Here is a 26,109-nt window from a genome sequence, read left to right as displayed (position 1 = left end):
CACACCGAGATGATGTGCTCGAGATCATGTGATGTGCTCAACACAAATTCTCTACATTTTGAGGGCACCACAACCTGAGCAACACTCTCTACTTGTACACCGTTCACTACATGAACCCACTTCCTTAACAGCAGTCCATCAATAAGAAAACAGCCATTAGGAACACTCTCGAACTCACTTTCACGACAGACCAACTCAAACAAGGATTTCAATGCGGGATCTGCAGCTTGTTCTTTAATACACTTCTCTAGACAGTGTTGGCAACGGGATGGGGAGAAAAAAGAATTGAACTGCTCCTTTCCCTCAGAAATGTCTTCTGCCTGAGAAAGCTGGATCCGTTCAGACACCTCGGACTGCTTCCGAATTAACTTCCTCCCTTGCCTGTGTCACAGCACAGGAAGAAAAATCTTTAGGGTGCTGTTTAACACTCAAAATCACTCAACATTCCTGAAAGGGGGAACCATAATACACTAGTGGTGGACCATCTTTCCAAACCCCCGGCCCAGCCAAGTCATTCCCCAGAACAACGTCCACGCCTTGAATTGGCAGCTGGGGGACGGGACACGCATTTCAACCTCTCCACATACCAGATCGGGGAAGGGACGAAAAAAATGCGACGGAGAGACCGAGACAGAGTTTCTTCCCGCACGCCATAAGGACTGTCAATGCTGAACTCACCTGGAGTCCTCACTGAGAGACTCACACAGGCCCCACTGCCTTATTGCACCGTATGATGCACACTGTACTGCATACCGTACTGTTACTGTATGGCTGTGTAATACTGTGGTATACTGTACTGTCTATCTCAACACACACCACACACTCCCTTTACTCACATGCCACTTTACTGTACATATCTCTACTGTACTGGTAATAGTCCATTCCTCTTTCTTCTATTTTGCATCACCGTTCAGTATATTACCTTTTTCCTTTTCATGCTTATCTTATTCTATTTATTAACTGAATTACGTTGTAGGGATCCGTTTTGTTTAGTTAGTTCGTTAATTAGTTAATTACACAGCTATTGTGTCTTTGTACGTATTGTGCCTAATCCCCGGGTGCGCTGCAATTACGTTTGACTGCACATATGTATGCCCGTATATCTAAGTATGTGATGAATAAACATCTTGAATCTTGGAGTCTGGCGCGTCGTACCCTCAGCCTTGTTGCCACGCTGCCCGCTTTGGCGCACCTCTTAGCGGGCGCCATCTTGGAAATCACCCGCTTATAAGGGCTCCGGGCGGCTCCAACGAGGTGGGCGGCACCAGAGGTCGGGGAGAATCTGGAAAGACGGCAGCGGAGAAGCAGCCCCAACACAGACACCGTCATAAAGCCTACGGCCGTCTCAGAACCTACAACCATTAAACTTAACCTGCACGTATCCATTTTAGTCTATCTTACTTTTTTTTTTTTTTTTTTTTTAACGGTAGCCTTAAATAAAGAAAGGGAAATGTGGACCTGATCCACCTGACTGTCTAGCTATTATAACCCATTTGCTGTATATTAAGTGTATCAACACAGGGGATAATCTCCACATAATGAGATAATATCATTGGAGTCGGACATTTATTTTTTTTATTTTTTTACAAGTCGTATTTACGACTCGAAAGCTAACCTGAATTTTGCGCCGTTCCCATCTCTCCTACAGGGCGTGAATGCAGCATGACGCCGCCACGATTGTGCTGCGTTCAAGTCCTATGGGGGGGGGGGGGGGGGGTGGGACTTCCAAGCTCCGCTGTGTTATTTATTTTTTATTTTTTTGTTCGTCGCTGCTTCTGGGGTGTGTTTTCCCCGTGCTCGCCTTGCATGCCAGCTCCCTGAGTCACGCACAGCCTGCTCGCAACTAGCTGTCATCGACTGGTCTGCCGAGTGTTGCTGAACTTAGGACGGTCAGTATACCCCGCCGCAATTAAAGATGAGAAATCGCGAGTAGCAGTGAAACCGCGCGGCGCGTTAAGGCGCCGGCGGTGGTCCGCAGTGTAATGGCTGCCTTGTTTTCTTGCTTCGGTCAAACTATTAGCGTAGCGTAGCGTAGCATTAGCATCGGTTAGCACAGCCTAGTTTAGCGGACGAGCTTCCTGGTTGAATCGATGCTGTTACCATGTTGGGTCGCTTTTAGGACGTGTCATGCATAAATGTGACTTAATGACATCAGCGGTGCGAATACAACTGCTGGAAGCGTTGCCTTTTATAAGTATTTAACGGTTTGGTCGCATAATTACATTACATTTGCTTTTTTTTTTATTACAGGAAATAATTGGTGGGCGTGTTAGTTGCAGAAAAGTCCCTTTTTCTTATTTGCCAAAGGGACGCTTGACCACAGTGTGGTGGAGCCTGTATTTCACCATGACTCAATCTCAGATCAGTTCTCATCTACATTACGAAACGAGACTTAATAATAATAACAACAATAATAATAATATTGCATTCTTTTCCTGTCGTTCAACGTCTGCATTACACTATTTTGATCCCGTTTCATAAACGTATTGTATTGTTTTATCAGAGTGAAATTAACAGTGGACGCTCAACAATGAATGCGGAATTCATGTTAAAACTAGATCAATTGGTTGATTTATGCCACTATTTCTTTATCTAACTGTATATGTAAGCATAGGGTGACCACGTTTTGAAAATCCCCAAACCGGGACCCTGACGTTCGGCACTCTGTTGGTGGGGGAGAGACTAAGAGAGCATCCCAGTTATGCACGGTGCTCCCCCCCCCCCCCCCGTTCAATACGGTCACGGAGAGGCCCCGGGACGCGCCTATAGGGAGGCACACACACACACACACCCCTCACCCCTGAAAGCACAGCCAGCGAGTGGGCGTGTTGATGACGACGCCCCCTTCTCCAATGCGTGCTCTTTTCTGCCTGGGTGTGTTCAGTGTATAATATATGTAAGCGCTGAAAACAAGTAACAGTAACAACAACAACAACAACAACAACAACAACAACAACAAACAAATAATTCTTCTAATTGCGCTGAAAACCGTGACAATCGGGGCATATGGGGCACATTTTGCGCTCGGGTCTCCCTCTCCGACGGTACAGACGATGCACGCACTAGCAAGGCGCACACCAGCGATGGGGTGCCCGTGACTGTTGTGCCAGAGCGTAGTGTATTTATTTGTTTTACATCTCCTTCTGGAACGAAACGAGGGTATGGAACGAGACCGGGGGACACTTTCTCCGTGGCTCTCGCCCCAATCACCCCCCTCTCCATGCGTAATGAGCAGAAAATAATCTTAACGAGTCTTCGAGTTGGCCCCATCCCCGTGCCGTTTTTAGTTGTTTTATTTGGAGGAAGGGGGCTCTGCCCTTCGTGTCACAAAATATCACAGTCGTTTATTTTCAAAAAAGGTTGGTAGTCAATTTGATCACCACCTAGCTGTAGTTTTAGCGACCGTTGAGAAACCAATAGAATGGTTGATTTTGTGCTCCACAAGTAGATTGTTAGTTGTATGTAGCTGTCGTTTGTGCGACCTGGGTGAATCCATTTTCGTGGTCCCTCTTGATGTTGCAATGCCTGGAGCCTTGAGAACTGACGTTATTAGCCAGAACAAGTTTCCAAGAATGTTGATTATATTGAACACCTCATAGACGACTGGTTGGGTTTTGCTGTAACTTCTCTGCCTCATCTACTTGTCTTTCTGCATTCTCAGTTGATAAAGATGTCTCTGGCCAGAAGACTCATTGGTGGTTTTCTTGATATTGTGAGGTGAGGACCTTTCCCAAGATACTTAACCCAATCTTGATTCAAAGTGGATATTCACTGGTGTAACCTCTTCATCTTTTACCCACCCCCACCCCCGCTCCCGCCCCGCCCCTGTAGCAACATCGACACATCCCAGTTTGTACCCTCTGACCCTGTGAGTTTAAAGCGTTCCCACATCACATTACCATTAAAGTACTCCCTCTCCCCTCCGTCTCGCTACTAGTTCTGAACGATGACAGTGTTTTGTTTTTTTCCCCCTTCACATTTTCTCTCCATCCTAGCCTCCCCCACGCAGACCCCACACATTCGCTGAGCAGGATGAGACTGATGAGGAGAGAAAGTTTCGCAATGTCTTCAAGCAGCTCGCCGGAGAGGTGAGGACAATCGTCTGGTCTGATAAAACCGCTTTGCCATTTTGTAAATTTTATACGTTTCCTGAATCTTTTTTGTCACGCAGGACATGGAGGTGAGCCCCGGTGAGCTGATGAACATCCTCAACAGAATCCTTGGCAAACGTAAGCCGTTTCTCTCTGTTCATATTCAGACTTTGTGTTGTATATTCCTAATCAACCTAACTGGTTGTTAACATTGAATGTGGAATGGCCATTGTGTTTACATTTCAGATGCCAACCTGAAGACCGATGGGTTCAGCATTGAGTCTTGCCGGAGTATGGTGGCAGTCATGGACGTATCCTTTTTTTGGAGACGTGTCCGGGAACGTAGCGGAATGAATGGAACAAAGCAAATACCGCCAATTGGCTAAAAATGAAGCTTGACTTTATTAACATCTCATATTTATCAAGGGCGGCTCCGTTAAAATTCTGTGCACGCCTTGGGTAAACAAGGACGCAAGCACACGGCTGTTTAGTTTAACTGCTGGGTCGAAATGAGGATGTTTTTCTTTCTTAACACAATTCCAGAGCGACAGCACAGGGAAACTTGGATTCCATGAATTTAAACACCTTTGGAATAATATCAAGAGATGGCAGGTGAGCACTCACGGTGATTCATGACTCCACTGCTGCGGTGGACAGCCACAGGGAATTCCTGTGGATTAAGTTTAGCATCAACAGTAACAATAAAAGTGTTTGCAACACTTTACATGAATTCATGGAATGGTCATAAGTGCTGCAGAGTATGGGAACAGTTCTCCCTCTCTATACTCCTCAACTCCGACCCTATAACAGGGATCCAGACTAACTTTTCAACTAGTAGCACGGTTGCTCCCTACTGAAAATTTTAGGGTTAGGTTAGGTGACCACTGAAATCAACCTGCAATGCGACACATTCATATTTTTTCCATCTTAACTATATTACTGATAAATGCTCTGGTAATAAATAGACAATTTACAGAAATAACAATGTGATGTTATATTTTAAAGGGAAAAAGTCACAAAGTGATGTGAACTAACAGAAAAAAAATCATTAATACCTTTTTTACACCAAAATTAGTGGGTATACCCGGGTTTTTTAAACACAGGTAAACCTGCTAAAATAGGCGATTGACGCCTTTCCCATTGCCAGGAAAAATGTTTTTTTTTTTTTTTTCACCATGTACACGCCGGAAAGGGGGCGTGTCATGGTTCAAGTGTGATTGGCAGGGGAAAAAACAGTAGAGGAGACAGCAACTTACAACAACAGGATAAAAGTGTAAAACTTGGCAAAAAACCGGCTCATCACCCAGCGAGACTCGGTTCCTTCCGTTCCTACAGAAGGGCCATTCAAAAGAATCGGATCATTCGTATATCTATACTGTCTTTATACTATATCTATACTATCCTTAAGCGGCGGGCAGCGGAGAAACTCCTCTGGCTCGGAGACCGGCTTGGGGTGGTGCCGGAGTGGCTTAGAGCCCAGTGGGGAGCATGGGGTTTCTCTGCTGTGGTCCCCACACTCAAAACATTTCATGGTCCCCCATGCGGGAAAAAAGTCAGGTAAAGGGGCCAAAATGAGCGGGTCGACCCAGGTGTAGTGTTTACATCAGTGTTACCGGGTTTTTGGCGCAGCGGGAAAGGGGTATTAGTAATTTAAAAAAAACAAAAAACAATTAAGATCGGTGCTATATTCTAGAGTTTTTTACTTTACATGTTTGTATTAACCGAACATTATCGGTAGTGAAAACTTTTACGTCGCGCCTCTTTTATCTTATTGAGCTGTGTTCGGTCCGTGTCCAGACTATTCATACATATTAAAATTGGTTAAAATATCAGGTTAACATATGAAATCAGGCAGGAGTCTTCATGGACTATGATGTTCGCGGATGACATTGTGATCTGTAGTGAGAGTAGGGAGCAGGTTGAGGAGAGCCTGGAGAAGTGGAGGCGTGCATTAGGGAGAAGAGGAATGAAAGTCAGCAGGAGTAAGACAGAATACATGTGCCTGAATGGGAGGGAGGGCGGCGAAAAGCTGAGAATGCAAGGAGTGGAGGTGGAGAAGGCAGATGAGTTCCAGTACTTGGGGTCGACCATCCAAAGCAGCGGAGAGTGCGGGGGAGAGGTGAAGAAGAGAGTACAGGCAGGGTGGAGTGGGTGGAGGAGAGTGTCTGGAGTAATCTGTTACAGAAGGGTTCCAGCAAGAGTGAAGGGAAAGGTCTACAGGACGGTAGTGAGAGCAGCCATGTTGCACGGTTTAGAGCAGTGGCACTGACAAAAAGGCAGGTGGCTGAACTGGAGGTGGCAGAGTTGAGGATGTTAAGATTTTCATTGGGAGTGACAAGGACGGACAGGATTAAGAATGAGTACATTAGAGGGACAGCTCAGGTTGGACAGTTGGGTGAAAAAATGAGGCCAGATTGAGATGGTTTGGACATGTGTGTTGGAGAGATGAGTTACATTGGGAGGAGGATGCTAAGGATGGAGCTGCCAGGCAAGAGGTAAAGAGGAAGGCCAAAGAGAAGGTTTATGGATGTGATGAGGGAGGACATGCAGGCGGTTGGTGTAAGGGAGGAAGATGCGGAGAATTTAAGGTATAGGAGGCAGATGATCTGCTGTGGCGACCCCTAATGGGAGCAGCCCGAAGAAAAAGAAGATAATTCATACATATAATTCCTCATTGAAATGTTATCCCTGTGCATTTTGTAAGCTTCTATCTGCTTTATCCTGTTATTGTAATGCACACTGACTGGGGAGGAATTAAAAAAAAAAAAAAAAAAAACTGCTCCACTTGAAGAATCTCAGTTGTCTGACGGGTTTCGGGCTGATGATTTGATTTGTCGACTTTCAGAGGGAGCCCTATGTGGCGGTCAGTGTTGATTTTGTGGACACTGCGAAAGCCTCAGCTCTCCATCTCTCTATCTCACTCACACACACCATTTCTCACTCCTTCCTTGTGTTTCACACGATATACAATGATGATTAAGAAAAATAAAGAAGAACGTTGCGCTGGTGCTCCTAGTTATAGCATGCAGTAGCACTGTCTCCAAAAACGGTTGCAAAATGCGACTAAATGGTCACAGTCTGGAGCCCTGCTATAAATATGACATTGTTCACTAAAGTTTACCAATTCCAGTAAAACCAGCTACTTGAAAACTGCGAGGAGTTGGAATGCAATGCCACTTTTCCCTCAAGAGTTTGTGATTTTCTGGTTGTGAATGCTGTTCATCAGCATTCATGACAAGAAATTGGCAGTTGTTTAGAAAACTAGCTGTTTGATGGATGCACTGTATAGCCGTGAGGTAATGTACCTTCGGATTTCACGAGGAATCTCATTTGCATTGGAAGCCTTGTGTTGAAATTTCAAATCCTCTCTTTGATTCATGCATGAAAATGAAATGAACACTGCTCGCTTCATCATACCTGCCAGTCCTAGCTGGTATCGCCCCACCCAGTCTCCGACGGGAAGCAGCTACCCTCGCCCTGGCAAGGAAAGCCCAGAAGAACAACTGGCACATCCTACACAAAGCCACAACAACACCGGCACCACCATGCAGGCTCAAGTCTCGCCATCCCTACAACAAGGCAGCACAAGAGATGCTACAGTCGATCCCTGACGACTTGTCCAAGGACGCCTGGCTGGCAGCATCCTGGAGACAATCGTGGGAGTCAGCTGCGCCCTCCCGCATCCAACGATACATCCGGGACCCAGGAGGAGGTGTAAAAGGAGAAGACATGCCACGCCACCTATGGACCTCGCTGAACCGCCTGCGTACTGGCGTCGGGCGCTTCAAGTCCTCTCTAAAGAAGTGGGGCCTATCCGACAGTGCGTCATGCGAGTGTGGCGAACCTGAACAGACTGCCGAGCACATAATCACCAGCTGCCCCCTATACAGCCCACCCTCAGAAGCTGGCCTTTTTGACCTAGGACTGGAGACGAGGGCGTGGCTATATGACACTGAGTTGGCCATCTGATGATATACGAAAGAAGAAGAAGAAGCTTCATCATTGCTAACGATATCTAGGAAAAGGAAAATGTACGTGAAGCTGTTCATCACTATTGGTTTATTATTATTATTATTTTTTTTTTTAGGGAGTGTACCAGGCGTATGACAGAGATTCCTCCGGCGTCATCGGTGCAGATGAGCTGCCTGAGGCTTTCAGGGCTGCTGGTAAAAACTCTTTATAGAAACCGTTTTGAATGAATGAACAGGAAAAAGTTGAAAAGTTGGGTTAAAGTTCACTTTTTTTTGATACACAAAAACTGTTACCAAGAGTCGTGTTGAGCATGTCAGTTATAAGCGAACTTATTTGATTTGCAATTATTATTATTATTATTTTTTAAGCAATTTGTTTTTAAACTAAAGCATGTCATGTATAATGTCTGATTGGAAATTTGTTTTTGAAACACACTGACTCAGCACTTTTTTAAACCCTTTAAAGGACTTGATTAATTTCCATTTAACTTGAATAAATCAATGGGGAGCAGACTAGTGTTTAATAATGTGCAGGGGTTTTTTGTGGCTGTATATTTTAACTGTGGTGCACCTTCTCTCAGGTTTCCCCCTCAATGACCAGCTGTATCAGATGATCATCCGCAGATACAGCGATGAGAGCGGGAACATGGATTTCGACAACTACATCGGATGCCTCGTGAGGCTGGATGCCATGTGCCGTAAGTTATTAAATCCAAATCTTGTGCAACTATTTAGCCCCTTTCCCACTTGCATTGAAAGCCGTAAAATCTACTGGCAATGTTCCGTACGGGCGTCATGTGGGAATGGGAGTCGGAACTTGATGTTCTGAAAAGTCTTTCCATAAATTGACCCACTCTTGAAGTAGTATCATTTCAGGCAAATTGCCAGTTGGCCTGTGAATGGAAGTATGTGGGAATGGAAGCAGTAACATTGCTGTAAACAAGGGGAGGAGCCGAATCCAAATAAAGCATAAATAGTGTTGTTTTTTTTTAATAAATATTTATTTCATACAAATATTTTGAAACTATATATATATATATATATATATATATATATATATATATATATATATATATATATATATATATATATATATATATATATATATATATATATATATATATATATATATATATATATATATATATATATATATATTTGGAAGAAATAAAAGACGTTCTGAAAAATGGTGAGTCCGAACCGTGGCGATCGGCTGCAAAGACAAGAAACTGAAACGCTTCCGGTCTGTAGGTTTCAAATGACTGGAGTCTCAGCCTGACGTAAAAATCCACGCGTGCACTCGCCAAGTTGAACTGTTTACTTCGACGCCAAAAACTGGTACAGCACAATTGTCCATCTCCAAAGTCATATTATTACGCAAGGGAGAAATAACCATGAGAGCGTGGTAGAGGTCAAAAAACTGTGGCTCCACTTCCTGCTTGCCTAGACTGAACCCGATCACGCCCATCCCCTAATGTAAATTTGATTTTATAACTTTTTAAATTATCCACACACATTTGAAGTGCAATGAATAAACAATTAACTTATTGCATTACTGTAAATATAAATAAAAATAATAAAATGCCTCAACCTGTAAATATTCTTTTAATTCCTTGTAAATCAAATAAACCATTTAAACGACTGTTTTTACGTATTAACTTAAAGTATGGCATCCTAATCTGTCAAAACATTGATAAACTGCATTTAGGCTCCTACACAGTCTCTACAGAGACAGGTCTTTTATATTCTTAAATTATTTTTCTTTCTTAAAAATGCAATTCAGGCCCCTAGACGTGTCTTTTACAGTTGGAGTGCAGTGATCCGCAGCGCAGAGCCGGAGGGAGACCAAGTGGACAGGTCGAAAACGATCACACTGATTTAATAACACTGGGTTAGAATTATCGTGTCTGGTGGCAGGGGCTCTGTCCCCTCTCCCCTCTCCCATAGTAGAGGGAACCGAGGCCGGCCGGGAGGGTCGGGCCGGCAGGGGAGGGGAGGGGAGACGGGCAGACGGGGAGCGAGGCACCGGTCTGTAAACGAAACAGGTTGTGGCATAGTCTCGTGTGATATTAGACACCTCTCACGCGAGCGTTACATCATGTATCCGTAACAGTCATCTATGTGGAAACAGACTCCATGCAGAACTTTTCCGTAAAGGAGGCCAATGTGTTAATGACTACCTACTGCCTTTGGCGGATATTTATTACCCTGCAGTGTCACGGATTCCATGTGGGAAAGGGCCTTTCGATTTTTCTTCATGGTAAAGCTGGGTTTTGTGCAGAAACTGAACTTGAAGGAGTCTTTGATCAAGATTATCGTCTTTAGATTCTGTACAATTCATCTGAAACTATGAGTGTAACTATTGGATGTACCGCTGTTCTAATCCAGGTGCCTTCAAAACCTTGGATAAGGACAACAACGGGACGATTAAAGTCAATGTTCAAGAGGTAAACCAATCCATTTTGTCTATGAAAGTGCTTTCAATCGTAGACGTATTAACGTGTTTTGATTCTTGAGTATATTAAGTTTAACACGTTTTTTCTTTTGTTGGTTTTTGTGTCGTTGCAGTGGCTCCAGTTGACCATGTACTCTTGAATGCAGGAGAATGACTCCGCTGCTTGTGACAGAACCACTTTATCTTGGCCTACACGCTGTATTTCTCACCTTCGCAAGAATTAAGTCGTTTTTGAGCCGATCCGATGTGCGTGCAGGTTTTATTTGAATGTGAATTCAGTGCTAACGCTTCATGTTTCAATCCAGCTATAATCAATACAGACACATTTCATATAGCCATGTCTGACTTCACTGTTATTGCTTATCAAAACAGACCCCATGATGTTACAAGAAATAGAGAGGGTCATAGCTTTTAAATGTTTACATAAAAAGAAGAAAGTTGGGATTTTTCGACATGTAATCAACCTGTAACTCTACTCAAGTCTGATGGTAAATTATGGTAATAGTTAAGCAACTAGTTCAACTGTGGCAGCGGGTCAGGGATCAATGTTTCTTTTTTTTTTTTTGTTGTTTTTTTTATGGATACCTACAGTTTGAACTTAAATTGACTTCAGTCTAAAATCCCCAAACTTACTAGAAGTCACCTACTATTTAGTCATGGTTTTATGTAGGAAGTTGTTAGCATATCCAACTCATCTTTTCTTTGCTACTAATGTACATCAAGTGGGAATGCTGGGAAAATTACTATTGTGCAACCTGTTTAGTTATTTTGGTTTAGTTTTGCTCATCCTGTAGTTGGACATTGCATGTTTCCAGTCTGCCTCTAAGCCAAATGGTGATGTTTATGGTGCATTATGCATTGTGCACTTATTTAAAATGTCTACACAATATTGCCAGCACAATGTAAGAACTGTTAATATGCAGCAAATGTGTATGCCAGTGGTGCAGCCAGCCAATTAGAGTTGCCATTTATACAGTAGCATTTGACAAGTGGTTTGTAATTGCCAGTCATTGAATTGTTACTGAAACACGTATTGCAAACACTTGTCATATTTTGAATAAAGCCTACGGATTACATGTTTATCGTGTTGCAGTCTTGTTCTTTTTTTTCTTGTCGTGTTCACAAAACAGTCAGTTACAGGGCTTGGCTAGATGTGGTTCAGCCACAGCCGAACACATTGCTGTCCCTTCTCATTAAACTCTGCTAAGTCCGATGGTGTGCAGGGCTGTTCCAGCAGCGGACATATCAGGAGGTGCTCCATGGTCTGTGGTCCAGTTCCACAGTCACACACAGCGTCCCCGTCATTCAGATATCCCCATTTGGCAAGAGTGGCTTTTGCACATCCAACACCAGATCTTAGTCTGTTAAGGAATTTCCACACTGCGTAGTTGGTGTCTGCTCCAGGGGGCAGTGCCTCGCTCGCCTTTAGCTCCATTGTTGTTTCTGGTGGGAGGTTGTCAAAGTCTTTCTTCCCACCGAGTGAGTCTTTCACTGCTTGCGCTCGGTGTTCTGAGAGGTGGGACGCTCTTCAGGAAACTTTTTCTGGATTTAAGGCGGCTTTTGGCTGGCACATGGCCGAAGAGAGGATGTCTTTGATCATTGGACTGTTGTTTGCCGCTCTTTCTTGCTTGCTGCATTTCGTGGTATCTCTGGTGGGGCTATGCCTGCCAGGATGTATAGCCGGTCTGTAGGTGTTGGTTTCAGGCAGCCAGTGATAAGGCGGCAGCTAGCGTTGAGGGCGGGGTCCAACTTCTTGGCATGGGCAGCTCGCTCCCATACTGGGCAGGCATACTCGGCAGCTGAGTAGCAGAGAGCCAGTGTGGTTGCTTTCAGAGTCTGTGAGTTAGCACCCCAGGTTGTTCCAGTGAGCTTGCGGATGATGTTGTTACCTCGCACTCACTTTACACTTGGTCTTCTCAATGTGGGTCTTAAAAGAGAGGCATCTGTCCAGGGTTACCCCTAGGTAGACCGGGTGCTCACAGTGTTCAAGGGAGGTTCCTGACCAGTTGACCTTCAGTTGCCGCTTGGCTTCACGATTTCTCAGGTGGAAGGCACACACCTGTGTCTTAGATGGATTTGCACGTAGGTGGTTCTCTTCATAGTAAGGCGTTAGCTCTGCCAGAGCATTGGAGAGTCTGTCTTCCACAACTTTGAAGTCAGTGGCTTGTGCACCTATGCCAAGGTCGTCTGCATAGATGAAGCGGCGAGTGTCTGCACTTTTTGGTTGGTCGTCGGTGTAGATGTTAAAGAGAAGTGGTGCAAGCACACTTCCCTGTGGAAGGCCATTCTTGAGTCTTCGCCACCTTCTTTTCTTTCCTCCAAGCTCAACAAAAAAGTTCCTGTTTTTAAGCATGCTTTTGATCAGTTCTGTCAGACGGATGTCCCTTGTGGTCTCCAGGATCTTGCTGAGGAGACGTCTGTGGTTGACTGTGTCATAAGCAGCTGAGAGGTCGACAAACACCACACCAGTTACCATCCCTTCCTCATAACCGTCTTCGATGTACTGAGTGAGGTTGAGTACTTGGCTAGTTGTCGACTTGCCAGGGCGGAAACCTGCTTGTTCAGGGATGAAGTGTTAGTCAACAAAGGTGCCAATTCTGTTGAGGATCAGACGTTCGAAAAGCTTGTAGGTATGACTCAAAAGTGCTATGGTCTGAAGTTCTTGGGAGCGGATGGATCTTTCCCAGGTTTCAGCAGTGCTATAATGTGGGCTTTCTTCCAGATGTTAGGGAGTTTGTGTGTTGTTAAGCACTCATTGTAAAGCTGTAGAAGCCATGTCTTTGCCTTGTGACCGAAGTGCCTGATCTGTTCGGTTGCGATGTTATCCAATCCGATTGCCTTTCCTGGTTTGAGGTTAGAGATTCCCCCTTCCAGCTCTTCCATAGTAAGCTGTCTTGTAAAAGCAGGGTCCTAGATGTATTTCTTGTGGTTCAGCTTGGTCTTTTTCCCTCTCTTTCCACTCTTTCCATTCAAGAGCAATTGGTTGGCAACTTGGTTGGCAGTGACTTTTGGGTGCTGAGGAGCTGCTTTAGGATCACCCCCTAACTTGTGAATAAGTGTCCATGCTTTCTTGCTGTTTTTTGACATGTCTGTGGACTCAATAAGGGCATTCCAGGTCTTGCTTCGCCTTTTGGGCAATGTTCTCCGTCACCTTCTCAGCTTGGGCAGATGTTTCATCTGAGAAGGGATCTGCTTCAAACATGCTGACATAGTTGTCATAGAGTCCTGCACAGTCCTTTGAAAGCCTAGGTATATATTCAACTCTTGTTCTTTGTGAATGCCGCAAGGAATATTCTCCTCTTCCTTGACTGTCCTTCTATTCATTCAAAGAGAGACAGCTAGTGCCAATGCTGGTGAATTGGGAAGTGCACAGGAATAGAAGACTGACAAGCATGCGCATGACAACAGCATTATAGTATCTCAACAGATATAATTTTAAAGGTATGGGTTCATTTGAAGCTCACTTTTTACATTAAGAGGTGGTCACGCTGTACGTATGAGTTCTGAGTTAAAAGCCCAGAACTTACGTTGAATAAACCCATAGAGCCAAATCAAATCAAATATCTGTCGTATTTTTTTTCTGCCACTTGGATTGTGCCAAATGATACAAATAATAGGACCCGTGCTCTTGTCCAGACTGGCGACCGGTTTAGTGACCTGGTGTCATTCACAATGACGCGGTTAAAGTGAAAATCCATTGTGCGTGCCCAGCTTTTGCATTTCTTGCAGAAAGCCGGGTCCCACCAGTAACAAAATCAACAGCATATAGAGGAGCACATGCATCACGCAAATATGAATGAATGAATGGTTGTGTCTTAAGAAAGCACCAGCTAAAATATAAGGTATAAAATACGGTAGTGGAGTTTAGGAGAAGCCCAGCCCGACTCCCCCGCCTAACCCTGCGTGACTCCCCAGTTAACGCCATGGAGTCCCTCAATTTTCCTGGGCACCACAATTGCTCGGGACCTCAGGTGGTAGGTCGGCATCAGCTCCCTCCGTCAGCGGGAGCTGATGAGATTCGACCTGCAACGGACAACGATGGTGCACTCCTACATCCTCACCCCCTCCATCAAACATCCGGTTGCAGGGGATCGTTTGGTCTGCAGAGAAGGTGATCAGCCTCCACCTTTCATCCCTCCAGGACCTGCACACCTCCGGGACCTTGAGGTGGGTGGGGAAGATCGCAGCAGCTGACCCCTCTCACCCCTGTACATCTCCCTTTCTTGAGGCACTGCCGCCTGGCCCACATGCCCACCCCCCCCCACTGACTCTGGACACCGAACGACATCCTGACACACACACACTGCAACCTGTGCAATACCTGAACCATGTGTTGGCCTTTAAGGGTCACGGAACATTATTCATCATGTATAGAAATATCCAACTATATTCATATTTATATGTATACCCTGCAGGCAATTCCTGCATCCTTACTGCCACTTAGCCCCTGTTTAATTCTTATTTTTCTGGTGCATAGAGCACATTCTGCAGATATATATATATATATTTTTTTTTTTTTACTGTTAAGCATTATCTCCTTTATTCTACGCGTCTGTCCGCACTACAATGCGCGAACGACCATCAAGTCCTTGCATATGAAAGTGCACTTGGGCCCAATGAACACGCCGACGTGATCCAGTCTCCTCTCTCGTTGGCCCGCACTGAGCGTGCGCAGAAGGCGTGGGCGGCACTGCCAGCAGGACTGTGCCTGGATGCATGGATCCAGGGGGCGGTGTTGGTGGTCGGCACTTCCGACTGTTTGCGAGCAAGTCGCCGCTATTTCCGGACATAAACCCACCTCGCCGATTTGCAGGTAAACTCGCGGCGGTCTCACGGAACGGCGGGAAATCCCGCTTTCGCTTGGAGGTCGAGCGCGCTCCGCCAGCGCCCTGTTGTTGTCCGCCTGCGGCGCCGAGTTAGCGGCTAGCTGCTCACGCCGGCTAACGTCAACTAGCGTCGGTTAGCTCTGGCGCGCAGGCAGAGCCAGCAGAGCAACAATGCAGCCGCTTTTAACCCTAATATGCCGAATTTAGCGCTGGACCATCGGCTCCCTAGGCCCAGGTGAGCGATGGGGTGGCTCACGCTTTGCTTGTCTTGTACACACAGTAATGACCATTTAGATCCTCTTTGTTTTGGAACGATTCGTTCCCTTACCTCTGTTTGAATGGGATGGAGGTGTTGTTCAAAGATCCAGTGCACGGGGCTCAATTGAATGATGAGACCCTAACCTAATGGCAGGGATACCCCAAAACACCATCCGAAGACAGACATCTGCAATACCGTAGTACAGTAGTACACACACAAATACACACTAGGATTTAGCAGGAGGTGACCGCAGGAGATCACACATCTTGGGATCTTGGGAAGACCTCACACAAGCTCAATAATACTCTCGTTATCAATATCATTAATCAGTAATATCAATATGAAACCAACCAGTTGTTCTCACAAGAGTCAGCTAGTCTGTGTCTGACCACAAGACTTTCTCATGATTGTCATGCGAAATATTGTGATTAATAATTTAATTGTCTTTTGTTCATTTTGTGCCATGTAGTAGTGGCATTAAATAATACTTGACATAATACATGTTATGTATATTAGTACATGTCCATGAATTTCCCTCTGGGGTTTAATTAAGTGTTATATTAGCTGTCTGTTGCAGAATAGGCATTAATTGGCACCGAATATTAGAACAGAGAAATCCAGGTTCATTTTTTTACAAAATTTAAGGTGAATGTAGTGAAATTTCCTCAACCCAGCTGATGTAAACTCACGTTATCCACTTCCTGTTGATTGCAATATTTCTCACATTGGTTTAAAATCTCCTCTTTAATTTGGATGGAAACACTTAACTGAGGAATTGTAACGCTTTTACAAAAAGATAACGATCAGTCGATCACAATTTGGACAGCTCTTCTGATTTACCGATCTACTCTGTTTTGATTTGCCTTTTCCAACAACCCAATAAGGAAACAGCACCTGCAGTGCAAGTACAGCCGAGACGACAAGACGCTGCCGACAATCCGTCGCCGCATTAACACCGTGTGTGAAGAATGTCTTCGCCACCGCATCATGGCCAAGACAGTTCCACCCGCCTCAAGAAAAGGAAAGCCCGTTTCACGTTCAGCGAAGTGCACATTCTGTTGGACGAAGTGAAAAAACACCGTCATATAGTCGTGGGTATGTGTGTGCACTCCCTGGCTTTCAGTCTGCGGAACTGTGATCGAGAGCTACAGCCTTTAAAGAATACGCTTCTGTGTGCTTCTTTGTAAACCTTGAACCTTGAAACCTAGACCTTTTGTTTACTCCAATGACATTCAAGAAAACTCCAAAATAAAATAAAGAAATGTTTAAGTGGCATTTCCAGACATTAAAATAACAGTCACAATCAATACACTCCCATTAGAATATCAAACAGTTGAGGTACTTGCATCCAACATGAAATTTGACGATCGTGACAAGGACGAAAAATGTCCAGGGCAGTTGAGATAAATGTTATGGCAATGAGTGTTTAGGCAACTAAACTGTTGCTTTTTTTAATTTATTTTTTTATTTCTAACCCACTTACAGGAAAGTTTAATCGTGGTGTTGGAACGGACAGCAAGAAGCGCACATGGGCAGAGATTTCTGCCCGCGTGAACGAGATCGGCGAGTGCCAACGCGAGGTCCTGGAGGTGATCAAGAAGTGGTCGGACCTCAAGTGCGACACGATGCGCAAGGTGGCCGCCATGCGTACGGGGACGGTGCCACACCGGGGCCTCGGCGCGCGCATGTCCCGGGACCTCTCTCCGACCGAGCAGATAGTGCACCAGATCCTGGAGATGGACAAGAAGGACGATCCGAGCAAAGGCGACGGGCTGGAGGAGGAGGACGACGCTCTGGAGGACGAGGACATGATGGCGCTGGAAAGCTCCTTCAACGGTGAGCGACCACACAACTCCCACAAACAGTCTTCCAGGGGTGCGCTGGTCCTTCTGTTTGCCAAAGACGGTCAGTCCACGGGCAACTTTTGGGGCTCCTCCCGTGTGTACCTCTCAGGTTTTGTGGCTCTGGTTGTTACTCCCGAATAGTCAATCAAATACCTTTTTATTTATAGGATCCCCAAATCAAGGTTAGAGAAAATTAAGATGATGAAGATTCTTCACCTGACGTACAAATAGAACGTATACAAAGCGCCTACAGATTAGTACGAGAGTTTTTTTTGGGGCTTGGGGCTGCGTCTCCACATGGCCAAAGAAAATGTGGATGACTGCGGTGTGAAAAACAATAGTTCTCAATTTACGATCATGTAACAATATATCTAATTCCATGTAATCACATAAACATATACGCACACACATAATGACGGGCACAACTTCCTTGGGTTCCTGCCAGAAAGCTTGCCCCATCTTCAAGGCTTTGTATATTCTCTGTATCTGTGACGTCCAACTGACCATATATTCTGACCCCCTGAAAATAAACTGTTCGTCTCAGTGCTCCTAAGCACATTTCTGATCCGACCCTTGTGCAAGTAAAACCAACGTCTGTCTGCCACTTTATTTAAGACCACCGATTGACAAACTGCAGATTAAAGCCGCCCTTCAATTTCTGTAACAATCATTATTAAGGAGACTCGTCACAAGCATACATCGACAGGCAGCACGAAACATCTGCTGTTGAAGGTAAGTTGTCAACAAGAATTATTATATATATATTTTTTTAAGAAAATTAACTGTCACAAAGGCTGATGTGCCGTTTTCTTTGACCCTCTCCTGACTGTAGACTGGGAGGCGCCCTTGGGCGACTCAGATGACGAGCAGAGGGACGACGTATCGCCGCCGGATCGCTCGGCCAAACCGTCGGGGAATCCAGCGAGCAACAACGGCGTCTCGAAGTACGGTGCCGCCGCCGCCGCGCCCCCCGCGAAGACGGCGCCTTCGCCCCTCTCCGCCGTGCTCCCCGGCTCGGAGCGCTTGGTGCGCAGCGCGAGGGACAGCTTGCTGGAGAGCGCGGCGCTCAGCCTCCACGAGCAGCACGCCACCAACCTGGTGCTGGAGACGGCCACGCGCTCCCTCGACCTCCTGACCGAGTCGGTGCAGCAGCTGGCCGAGACGCAGCAGGAGTTTGTGCGCGAGTCGCTGCGGCTCCAGCGCGAGACGGTGCAGGCGCTCAGGGATTTTGCCGGCGGGGCCATCGCCCTCATGCACGACAAACTCAACGGCCGCCCGGCGTTATAGCAGAGAGGGCGGGTGTTTTTGTTTGATTTTTATATTTTTTAGCTCGTAACCAGTTACACACTTGTAAGCAATGCCCCAAACAACAGGGACTTAAGTTGGGTTTTGCCTAAGGACTTGACACATTACTGGAGTCATTTGAAATGAGATCGATGAAGTACCGGTCAGTTACTTGGAGTAACAATGTGACTGCTGTTTTATCTGTCGGCCATGACCCCACGACACGCTGATCCATTATTGTGATTGGTACCATAACTCTTGTGCTCGCGTTGAATCTGCATTATTTTTGAACAGTGAAAATGGCGATGGAAAGGGGGTTTATAATTTTCAATTCAACTTTAGTCAATGGTCTGAGATTTCACCCGTGACCATTATATGGTCTGTGTTTCTGCAAATCGTCTGAGGTATACAGTGTGAATGACATTTCTGAGTCTTCATCTTGTGAACTGAAGATAATTTCTGAAGACAAAAATGTGGAAGAATGGCCAAGGCATTTCGCATCATTCATATTGTGATGTGTAATGCGACTGAGTTAGACTTTTCATTCCACTCAAATAAATAATTTTGATAGAAGTATATTATTTTTGTGAATCAGATTTGCATTTCTCTGCCCAAATTATTATAATTATTATTTTTTTTTTTTAGACAATTAGGAGTAAAGATCTGCGGGATTCACACTTTGCATTCTTCCGCCTAAATAAATAATTTTGACCATATTAAATGATTCTGGTGAGAATTCCCACTCGGAGCCAAACCGACTTCTCGGACTCTGGTTCATCGTCCGGGAAGTCCTCCCTGACGCAACACCAACTGAATCAAACGAAATTGAACAAATCTTTCGAGTGAGTCGGTCGTACAGTTGTGTCAGCACCAAGATGCAGCATTCAGTGAAACATCGAACTACATAGCTTTGGCAGAACCTGCGGCAGGGAGCTCTCTTGTTCCACTTAAATTGATAGGACTATCTGCATGGAGTCATACTGTTACTGTTCTCTTTGATTGTATTTGGATCAATATATAAACTTTCTTTACTCTTGTGTGGAATCTAAAGGCATTTCTTTTGTTGTTGTTCTACAATTTTGTGATTTAATATCTTTCCACAAACAGGAGTTCTGAAAGCTTCCCAATAAAACAATTGGTTGTGGCTTATACTGGTTGTTTACTTTCATGCGACTTGGCCCGTGCATATGCACTCGGTGTTTAAGATATTTAGATAACTATTTGCTGATTCCTGGTGTTACACAGCAGCAAAAAGTTATTAAGTACCACAATGCCAAATACAGAGCCCAATGTGGTCCAGTGGCATTTTTCTGTATTTGATTTTTATTTTGTATACTTCATTCATCCCTCTGGGGGAAATCTATTTTATGAATTTGTTGTCTGCAACCCTGGTTAAAAGTGGCGTACAGTAAGTCAAATAAGAGTAATAATGGGTAGGAGTCAGTAATATTAGTACACCTGTCTTTTAATGCAAGTACTGTATCTAACGAGCCAATCATGTGGCAGCATTTCAGCGACTTTGTCCATGGAGATTGTTGGTTGCCAAGCGTGCGCGTTTCAGTGTCTCAGAAACCGCCGATCTCCTGGGATTTTCACGCACAACGGCCTGTAGACATTACAGGGAATGCTCTGAAAAACAAAAAAACATCCAGCGAGGTGAGAAGAGAATAGCCGGACGGGTAGAAGAACATCTGTGAACCCTGGAAGCGGAAGAAGACCACACCGGGTAGATGACACGAAGGCCACGACAAGCATGTGTTTAAAAAATCAACAACCCGGCAGACCAGGTCAACTCATCTCAGAGACATTGAGGTAAAGACCATTGACCCGAAGCTTCTTCCCGTAGAAGCCAAACCAGCTGCAGCAGCGTGGGAAACGCAATGCTTCTCAACTGGTTTATTACTGGCGGCCTACCATGCCGCTTTTCACATCTCTGAGCCTTTAACCCCCATCTGACAGCTCCTAAATAATCCCCTGGTGTGGTTGAAAACATCCAGGCTTCCTCCACCCTCGCCCCAACCAAGACTCTGGAAAAGCCTTCCCCCAAAAGGTCAGATCAGCTGATTCTGAAACAAGTTGCAATTCTCTTGTGCATTTGAGTACTTAACCCGCTCCTCTAGCGCTGCATGTTTAAAATACACATCACCATCTGGAGACAGACACAGGAAAAATTGTTGTTTTTGTAAAATTCTCCATAAATTAAAAATGTATCTTGGGCTCCCCCTGGTGGTCGTACGAGGTACTGTTCCTCTCTCCGCACAACGGACCAGCTGAATAAAATGTCACCCTATATCATATAAAATTCGATTCATCAACGATATAGATTGTTAGAAATGTTAAATATAAATCTCTAAATGGAAGCTCAACACAGACTACAATTTCAACCCTCTTGTTATTAGACAGCAGCGCTGCATTCGGCACAATCGTCCACACAATTTGACTAGACAGATTACAACAGGAGTTTGGACTTGATTTGGAAATGGTTCCAGTATTATTTACCAGAAAGGGACTATTCTGTCTCCCCTGGCAACTATGTATCTCAGCGAACTAACTTCAGGTGTGGAGTTCACCAAGGTTCAGTCCTTGGGGCCTTTTTTCCTTCTTGAACTTTTACATGAACCTTAGCGTGACGTGAAGGTTGTACATCTATCTTGTTGTTTCCTACACTTTTGTCCTGCTTGCCTAATACTCTATTCTGGATCACACACACACACACACACACACACACACACACACACACACACACACACACACACGCCCGCGCGCGCATGCACACACGCACACACACACACACACACACACACACACACACACACTCACACGCACACACACACACACACACACACACACACACAGCATAAAACATACACACACACAGACATACACACATACAGCATCAAACACACACACACACACAGCATCAAACACAACCAGGCTTAACTAGAAGTGCATTGTTCTGGCACCTTCTGTCTCGGTGTGCTTGTTAAACAGCTGCTGTACCCAGGGAGGGAGTGGAGGTTTGGGGCGGGATCCTGCAGAAGGAACACTTCTGGGGGGGGGGGGATTCCTCCATAGCTGGAAGGCAGGGGGCAGCGTTAATGTCTGGCTGGGGGGCGAGGGGGGGGGGCTGAATAGCCAGCTGTATTCACAACATGAGCCTTTTACCTTTTTATTATCATTACTTTAGAGGGTACTTAAGCCGCAGATTTAAGCATTTTTCTAAAAGGTATAGATTCACTTTGAGCTGCATAAAATCCTATCCTGGTGTGTTTAGTCGAACTGGTGTATAAAGTCTTCGGATAAACTTATACAAAAGAAAAAAATGAAACAAATGAAATACTGGATGTATTTGCATATATACTCCTTACGATCTAGATCCAATTTAAGATGGCGTTTGCTCCATATTGAAATATCCTACATCAACATAGAGGTAGACACACAGGCACATATAGGTCCCACTGACAGAACCCAGTCTGCTGTTTCTGTTGCTCAATACAGTGGGGGAAAATCAACATCATTACAAAATTAAATTCCACAGTGTGATCTCTCCGAGGCCTCTGCTTTATAGATACCTCGGCGGTTCGCTCGAACTCTCACTCGCCCCCTCACTCCGACTGCAGACATGTCGTGCCCACGACATCTGGGTGAAAACAGACGCTCGGACCCCCAGAGAGGCTCGCGGGGGGTGGGGGGGACTGCAGATCAATCTGTCCTCCTGCAAGTGTTTGTTACCCCCAAGACACCCAGCCTTTCTATTTGCTCCGGTTTGACCCCTCTCTCCTTTCTTTTCTTTTCAGCCCCACCTGTTCCCTTCCCTCCCCTCCACCCTCTACCTCCCCACTCCTTCTTTCATGTCCCATCTGCCATGGAGGGAGTTGCCGGGACAGGAGAGGGGGCGAAAGGGAGGAAAGGTTGGATGGAAGGCGGTCTGCCGGGGATTAAATTATTATGCCTGCCTATTGTGCCTCCAGTGTGTTGCCCACAATGCAACGCAAGTGTATCTGCATTTGCTGACTGGGCAGAAAATGTAAATGTGTTTAGGGTTTTCTCTTGACATAGCTGAAGGCGTTTGTGATGGCATCAGTGGTTCGTTTGCAACATATACACAAATTAAAGCAAGTCATAATAACAAGGCTGACGCAGTAAGATAGATAGATAGACAGTATTTTATTCATCCCTGAAGGGGAACTGCAATCTCCCAACAGTTCACATCACCACAATAGGCAATATGAAAATAAAGCAATACAATAAAAATGGAAAATATGCCAAAATCTGAAATATACACATACATACATGTACAAATATACAAAAAATGGCCAATATACACTCAACCTAATGATAAACAACAGATATAACAGAAAATAACAGAAAAACAATAATAATAGAAAAGATAAAAAATTAGAGGTCAAAATGAAATGTACAATTACATCCCATGAGTATTCATGTAGCTATTCATGTCAGTAACTATTCATGTTGAAATAGTGAATGTTAAGATGCATAAAAGTAAATAAATAAAAATATCTCAGCGGAAGATGTATGCGTTGCTTCCTGTAGTGCAATTTACATACGCAGACACACTCTCCCTGGAGAACTCACACATGGACATCATGAGAATACAAAACAAGCACGGGCCCAATCAAATCACATTCATATATTTGTGCCACACACACACACACACACACACACATACACGCACGGACCACCACAGCCCTCCATACTTCCTTTTACCGCTCTCCAGACAGCAGGCTGGGGTCCAGTATCCATAACAGCCTTTTCCCCCGAGGGCCTCGGGACTGATTTGCACCAACTACTACAGCCCCCCTCCCCATCCCCCTCCAGGCTCCCCTTGGGGAGGAAGGGTCTCTTGAGCCGCAGTGAGGAGGCAGATGCTGGCCTCAGGAACAGGAGGAGCCGGGAGAGGTGGATGACATGACTTTTCTGCGGTTCCCATGGCCCGTGGCATGCTCCCGCTCGCAGCCCTCTCCGTGTAACACAGATGACGGAGGCAGAGCGGGTGCACTGTCCATCTGCTCCGGGGACACACAAAGGAAAGCAAATCCACCTCCTCAGAGATAGGGATCGAGTAGATACACTAGGTAGGTCCATTTCAGATAAGCAGCCCCCCCGCCCCCCCAACAAGGCCAGCTGATGTATAGGGGCAGAAGAGTAACTCGAACACGGTGCACGATAATGTGTCTGTTTGCAGAGATATAGATCTACAGGACTTTTACGCACGCCGCACACAAACAAATTTTTCATAATAACAGAGAAATTCAAGAATCAACCGCACTTGCCGCTGTCCTGTTTTTTTTCTGTTTAATTATTAAATAATTACCATTTTTAAAGTATTTCGGCGACATTGTTTAATAGATAATGTTCGAAGGGAAATTTGGTTGAATTGTTTTTGGACTAAGTCAAAGAGATGAGACCAATGGAAAGTATTGTAAGAATTCAGTAAAATGGCATCCGGAACATTGTTTTAGTCTATATCTTTTCACAACAATCAAAATGGCAAAACTGCACATTATTGTTTACCGATATATAACAGACTCTATATATATTCAAAAAATCATATTCTTTGCACGGTCTTGCTTGTGCAATTTTTGTTAATGTTAGTATTATTATAGATTACTATTTTTCTTTTACAAAACTCCATGCTTTTTTTTTCTGGTGCTTTTCACAATTAAAAACAGGAACCAAGACAACAATATATAGAAATGAGGAAGAATAAAACGAAAAGATTAAAATAAAATAGCAGTAAACACGTAAACATCTAGCAAATATATATATATATATATATATATATATATATATATATATATATATATATATATAAACTCTGAAGGGCTTAAAACTTGACAGTATAGCCTTCAACTTATGTCGCTTGAAAAGACCTGCCCTACTAAAAAACACTCCAAACTATGTGGACTAAAGGTTCAGACATGAACATCTCTCCATCTGCGGGTGATTTATATTTATCATTCTCGTTTGTTTTGGCCCATGTGTGGTCGGTAGGAGAAGCGTGCCAACTTCCAAGGAGGATGCGAACTTGAGGCACGCGTCTCCTCATTACCATATCAATGGTCCACAGACGTCCCAACCCCCACACGCGCGCGCGTACACACACACGCACACACACACACACACACAGACACACACACACACACACACACACAGACACACACACACACACACACACACACACACACACGATACAACAGGCGCGTGCCTGTGCAGAAGGCAAACATAACCTAAAGCCTTCACTTTCACCACATTTTCATAAAATCTATGATCATCTGAATTAAGATGTAAAATAAATATCTAGAAGAAGCAGCTGTTTATAAAATGTATACTGTATGTATACATATATATATACAATTTTATTTTTAGGGTAGCATTACATTGTTAATTTAAGTCCAAATCTCTCTCATCAGTTTTTGCATTTCTTTTTAATCTGTATTTGATCATCTCACCTGAATGAATATACACCTTAACTTGCAACTCTTTGTTTGCACATTGAATGATTGGTGCCTTAATTATAATATACAATATAATATTCGAAGCAAGTGGCCGGTGCTGGAAGTTTTATATGTTAGCCATAATTCCCCCCCCAAAAAAATCAATGTGTGTACAATGGTTTAGTAGGGGTGTGTGGTTAGACGGTTTGAGGGAACAATGGGCAGCTTGGGCCGCCACACGGTGAGCCATGTGCCACTCATTACCATACAGCTGTTCAGACAAAGGCAACATGATAGTCCAAACTCTGCTCCCCCCTCCCCCCGGCCCCTGGCCCCTGGCCCCCGGCCCCCAGGAGACAACAACAAATCTCAGAGTAGAGGGGGGGGGGGGGGGGGGGCGATCCGAAAGTGCGCCAAGTGAAGGTCTCATGCGCAAAACTGCCCCACGCACCGTTGTACCCGCGCACGCGTCGGAGCAATTACTATATCTGACCCAAAGAAAGGATGAAAAGGATGAAAAGGATGAAAAGGATGAAAAGGATGAAAAGCATGAGGGCGGAACGTGTCCTCCTGTTCCTCCTCTACTTCCCTTTAATCGATATTCAGAAATGAGCGTTCTCACACACTCCAACTGTATAATCACACGCACTCCGTTTTATCATAAAAAGCAGTCTGTGAATTTATATATATATATACACACACACACACACACACACAAACTGCCCAATCTGTTGTGTTATCGCCAAATGTTTGATACAGTTTGTTGTCTGTGCTTGCGCATCGTTTGAGATGAGAACGCCGGGACCGCGGCCTGCGCCACCAGTCCCCAAGGTTTTACACACTAAGAAATAAGAAAGGGTGGTTTTATCATTTTAGAGCAAAGAACGACATGTTTCCCCTTCACTTGTGAACCTGGCCCAC

General features: G+C 44.7%; 2 protein-coding genes across 3 annotated transcripts; both read left to right on the top strand.

Annotated features, from left to right (window-relative positions):
* The first annotated feature begins 1,738 nt into the window (after positions 1-1,738).
* capns1a (calpain, small subunit 1 a) lies at positions 1,739-11,597 on the top strand. Its single transcript, XM_080013893.1, has 11 exons — positions 1,739-1,889; positions 3,662-3,717; positions 3,832-3,868; positions 3,996-4,088; positions 4,172-4,229; positions 4,338-4,402; positions 4,635-4,703; positions 8,179-8,257; positions 8,644-8,760; positions 10,451-10,509; positions 10,631-11,597. Exons 2-11 carry the CDS (start codon positions 3,671-3,673, stop codon positions 10,655-10,657), a joined length of 651 nt encoding a protein of 216 aa, XP_079870019.1. The 5' UTR covers positions 1,739-1,889; positions 3,662-3,670; the 3' UTR covers positions 10,658-11,597.
* A 3,640-nt stretch (positions 11,598-15,237) lies between these two features.
* Positions 15,238-19,825, top strand: LOC307240248 (uncharacterized protein). Of its 2 annotated transcripts, XM_080013969.1 has the most exons (5): positions 15,238-15,330; positions 16,487-16,697; positions 17,088-17,438; positions 18,125-18,178; positions 18,279-19,825. In XM_080013969.1, exons 2-5 carry the CDS (start codon positions 16,571-16,573, stop codon positions 18,731-18,733), a joined length of 987 nt encoding a protein of 328 aa, XP_079870095.1. In that variant the 5' UTR covers positions 15,238-15,330; positions 16,487-16,570; the 3' UTR covers positions 18,734-19,825. The 2 variants fall into 2 exon arrangements, with proteins under 2 accessions (XP_079870095.1, XP_079870096.1); XM_080013970.1 differs by lacking the exon at positions 18,125-18,178.
* Positions 19,826-26,109: the final 6,284 nt, after the last annotated feature.

This window comes from Zeus faber (genome assembly GCF_960531495.2).
Source record: "Zeus faber genome assembly, chromosome: 14".
Taxonomy (NCBI): domain Eukaryota; kingdom Metazoa; phylum Chordata; class Actinopteri; order Zeiformes; family Zeidae; genus Zeus; species Zeus faber.
The sequence above is the reverse complement of the archived record's forward strand: the minus strand, read 5'-3'. Positions and strand labels throughout refer to the sequence as shown.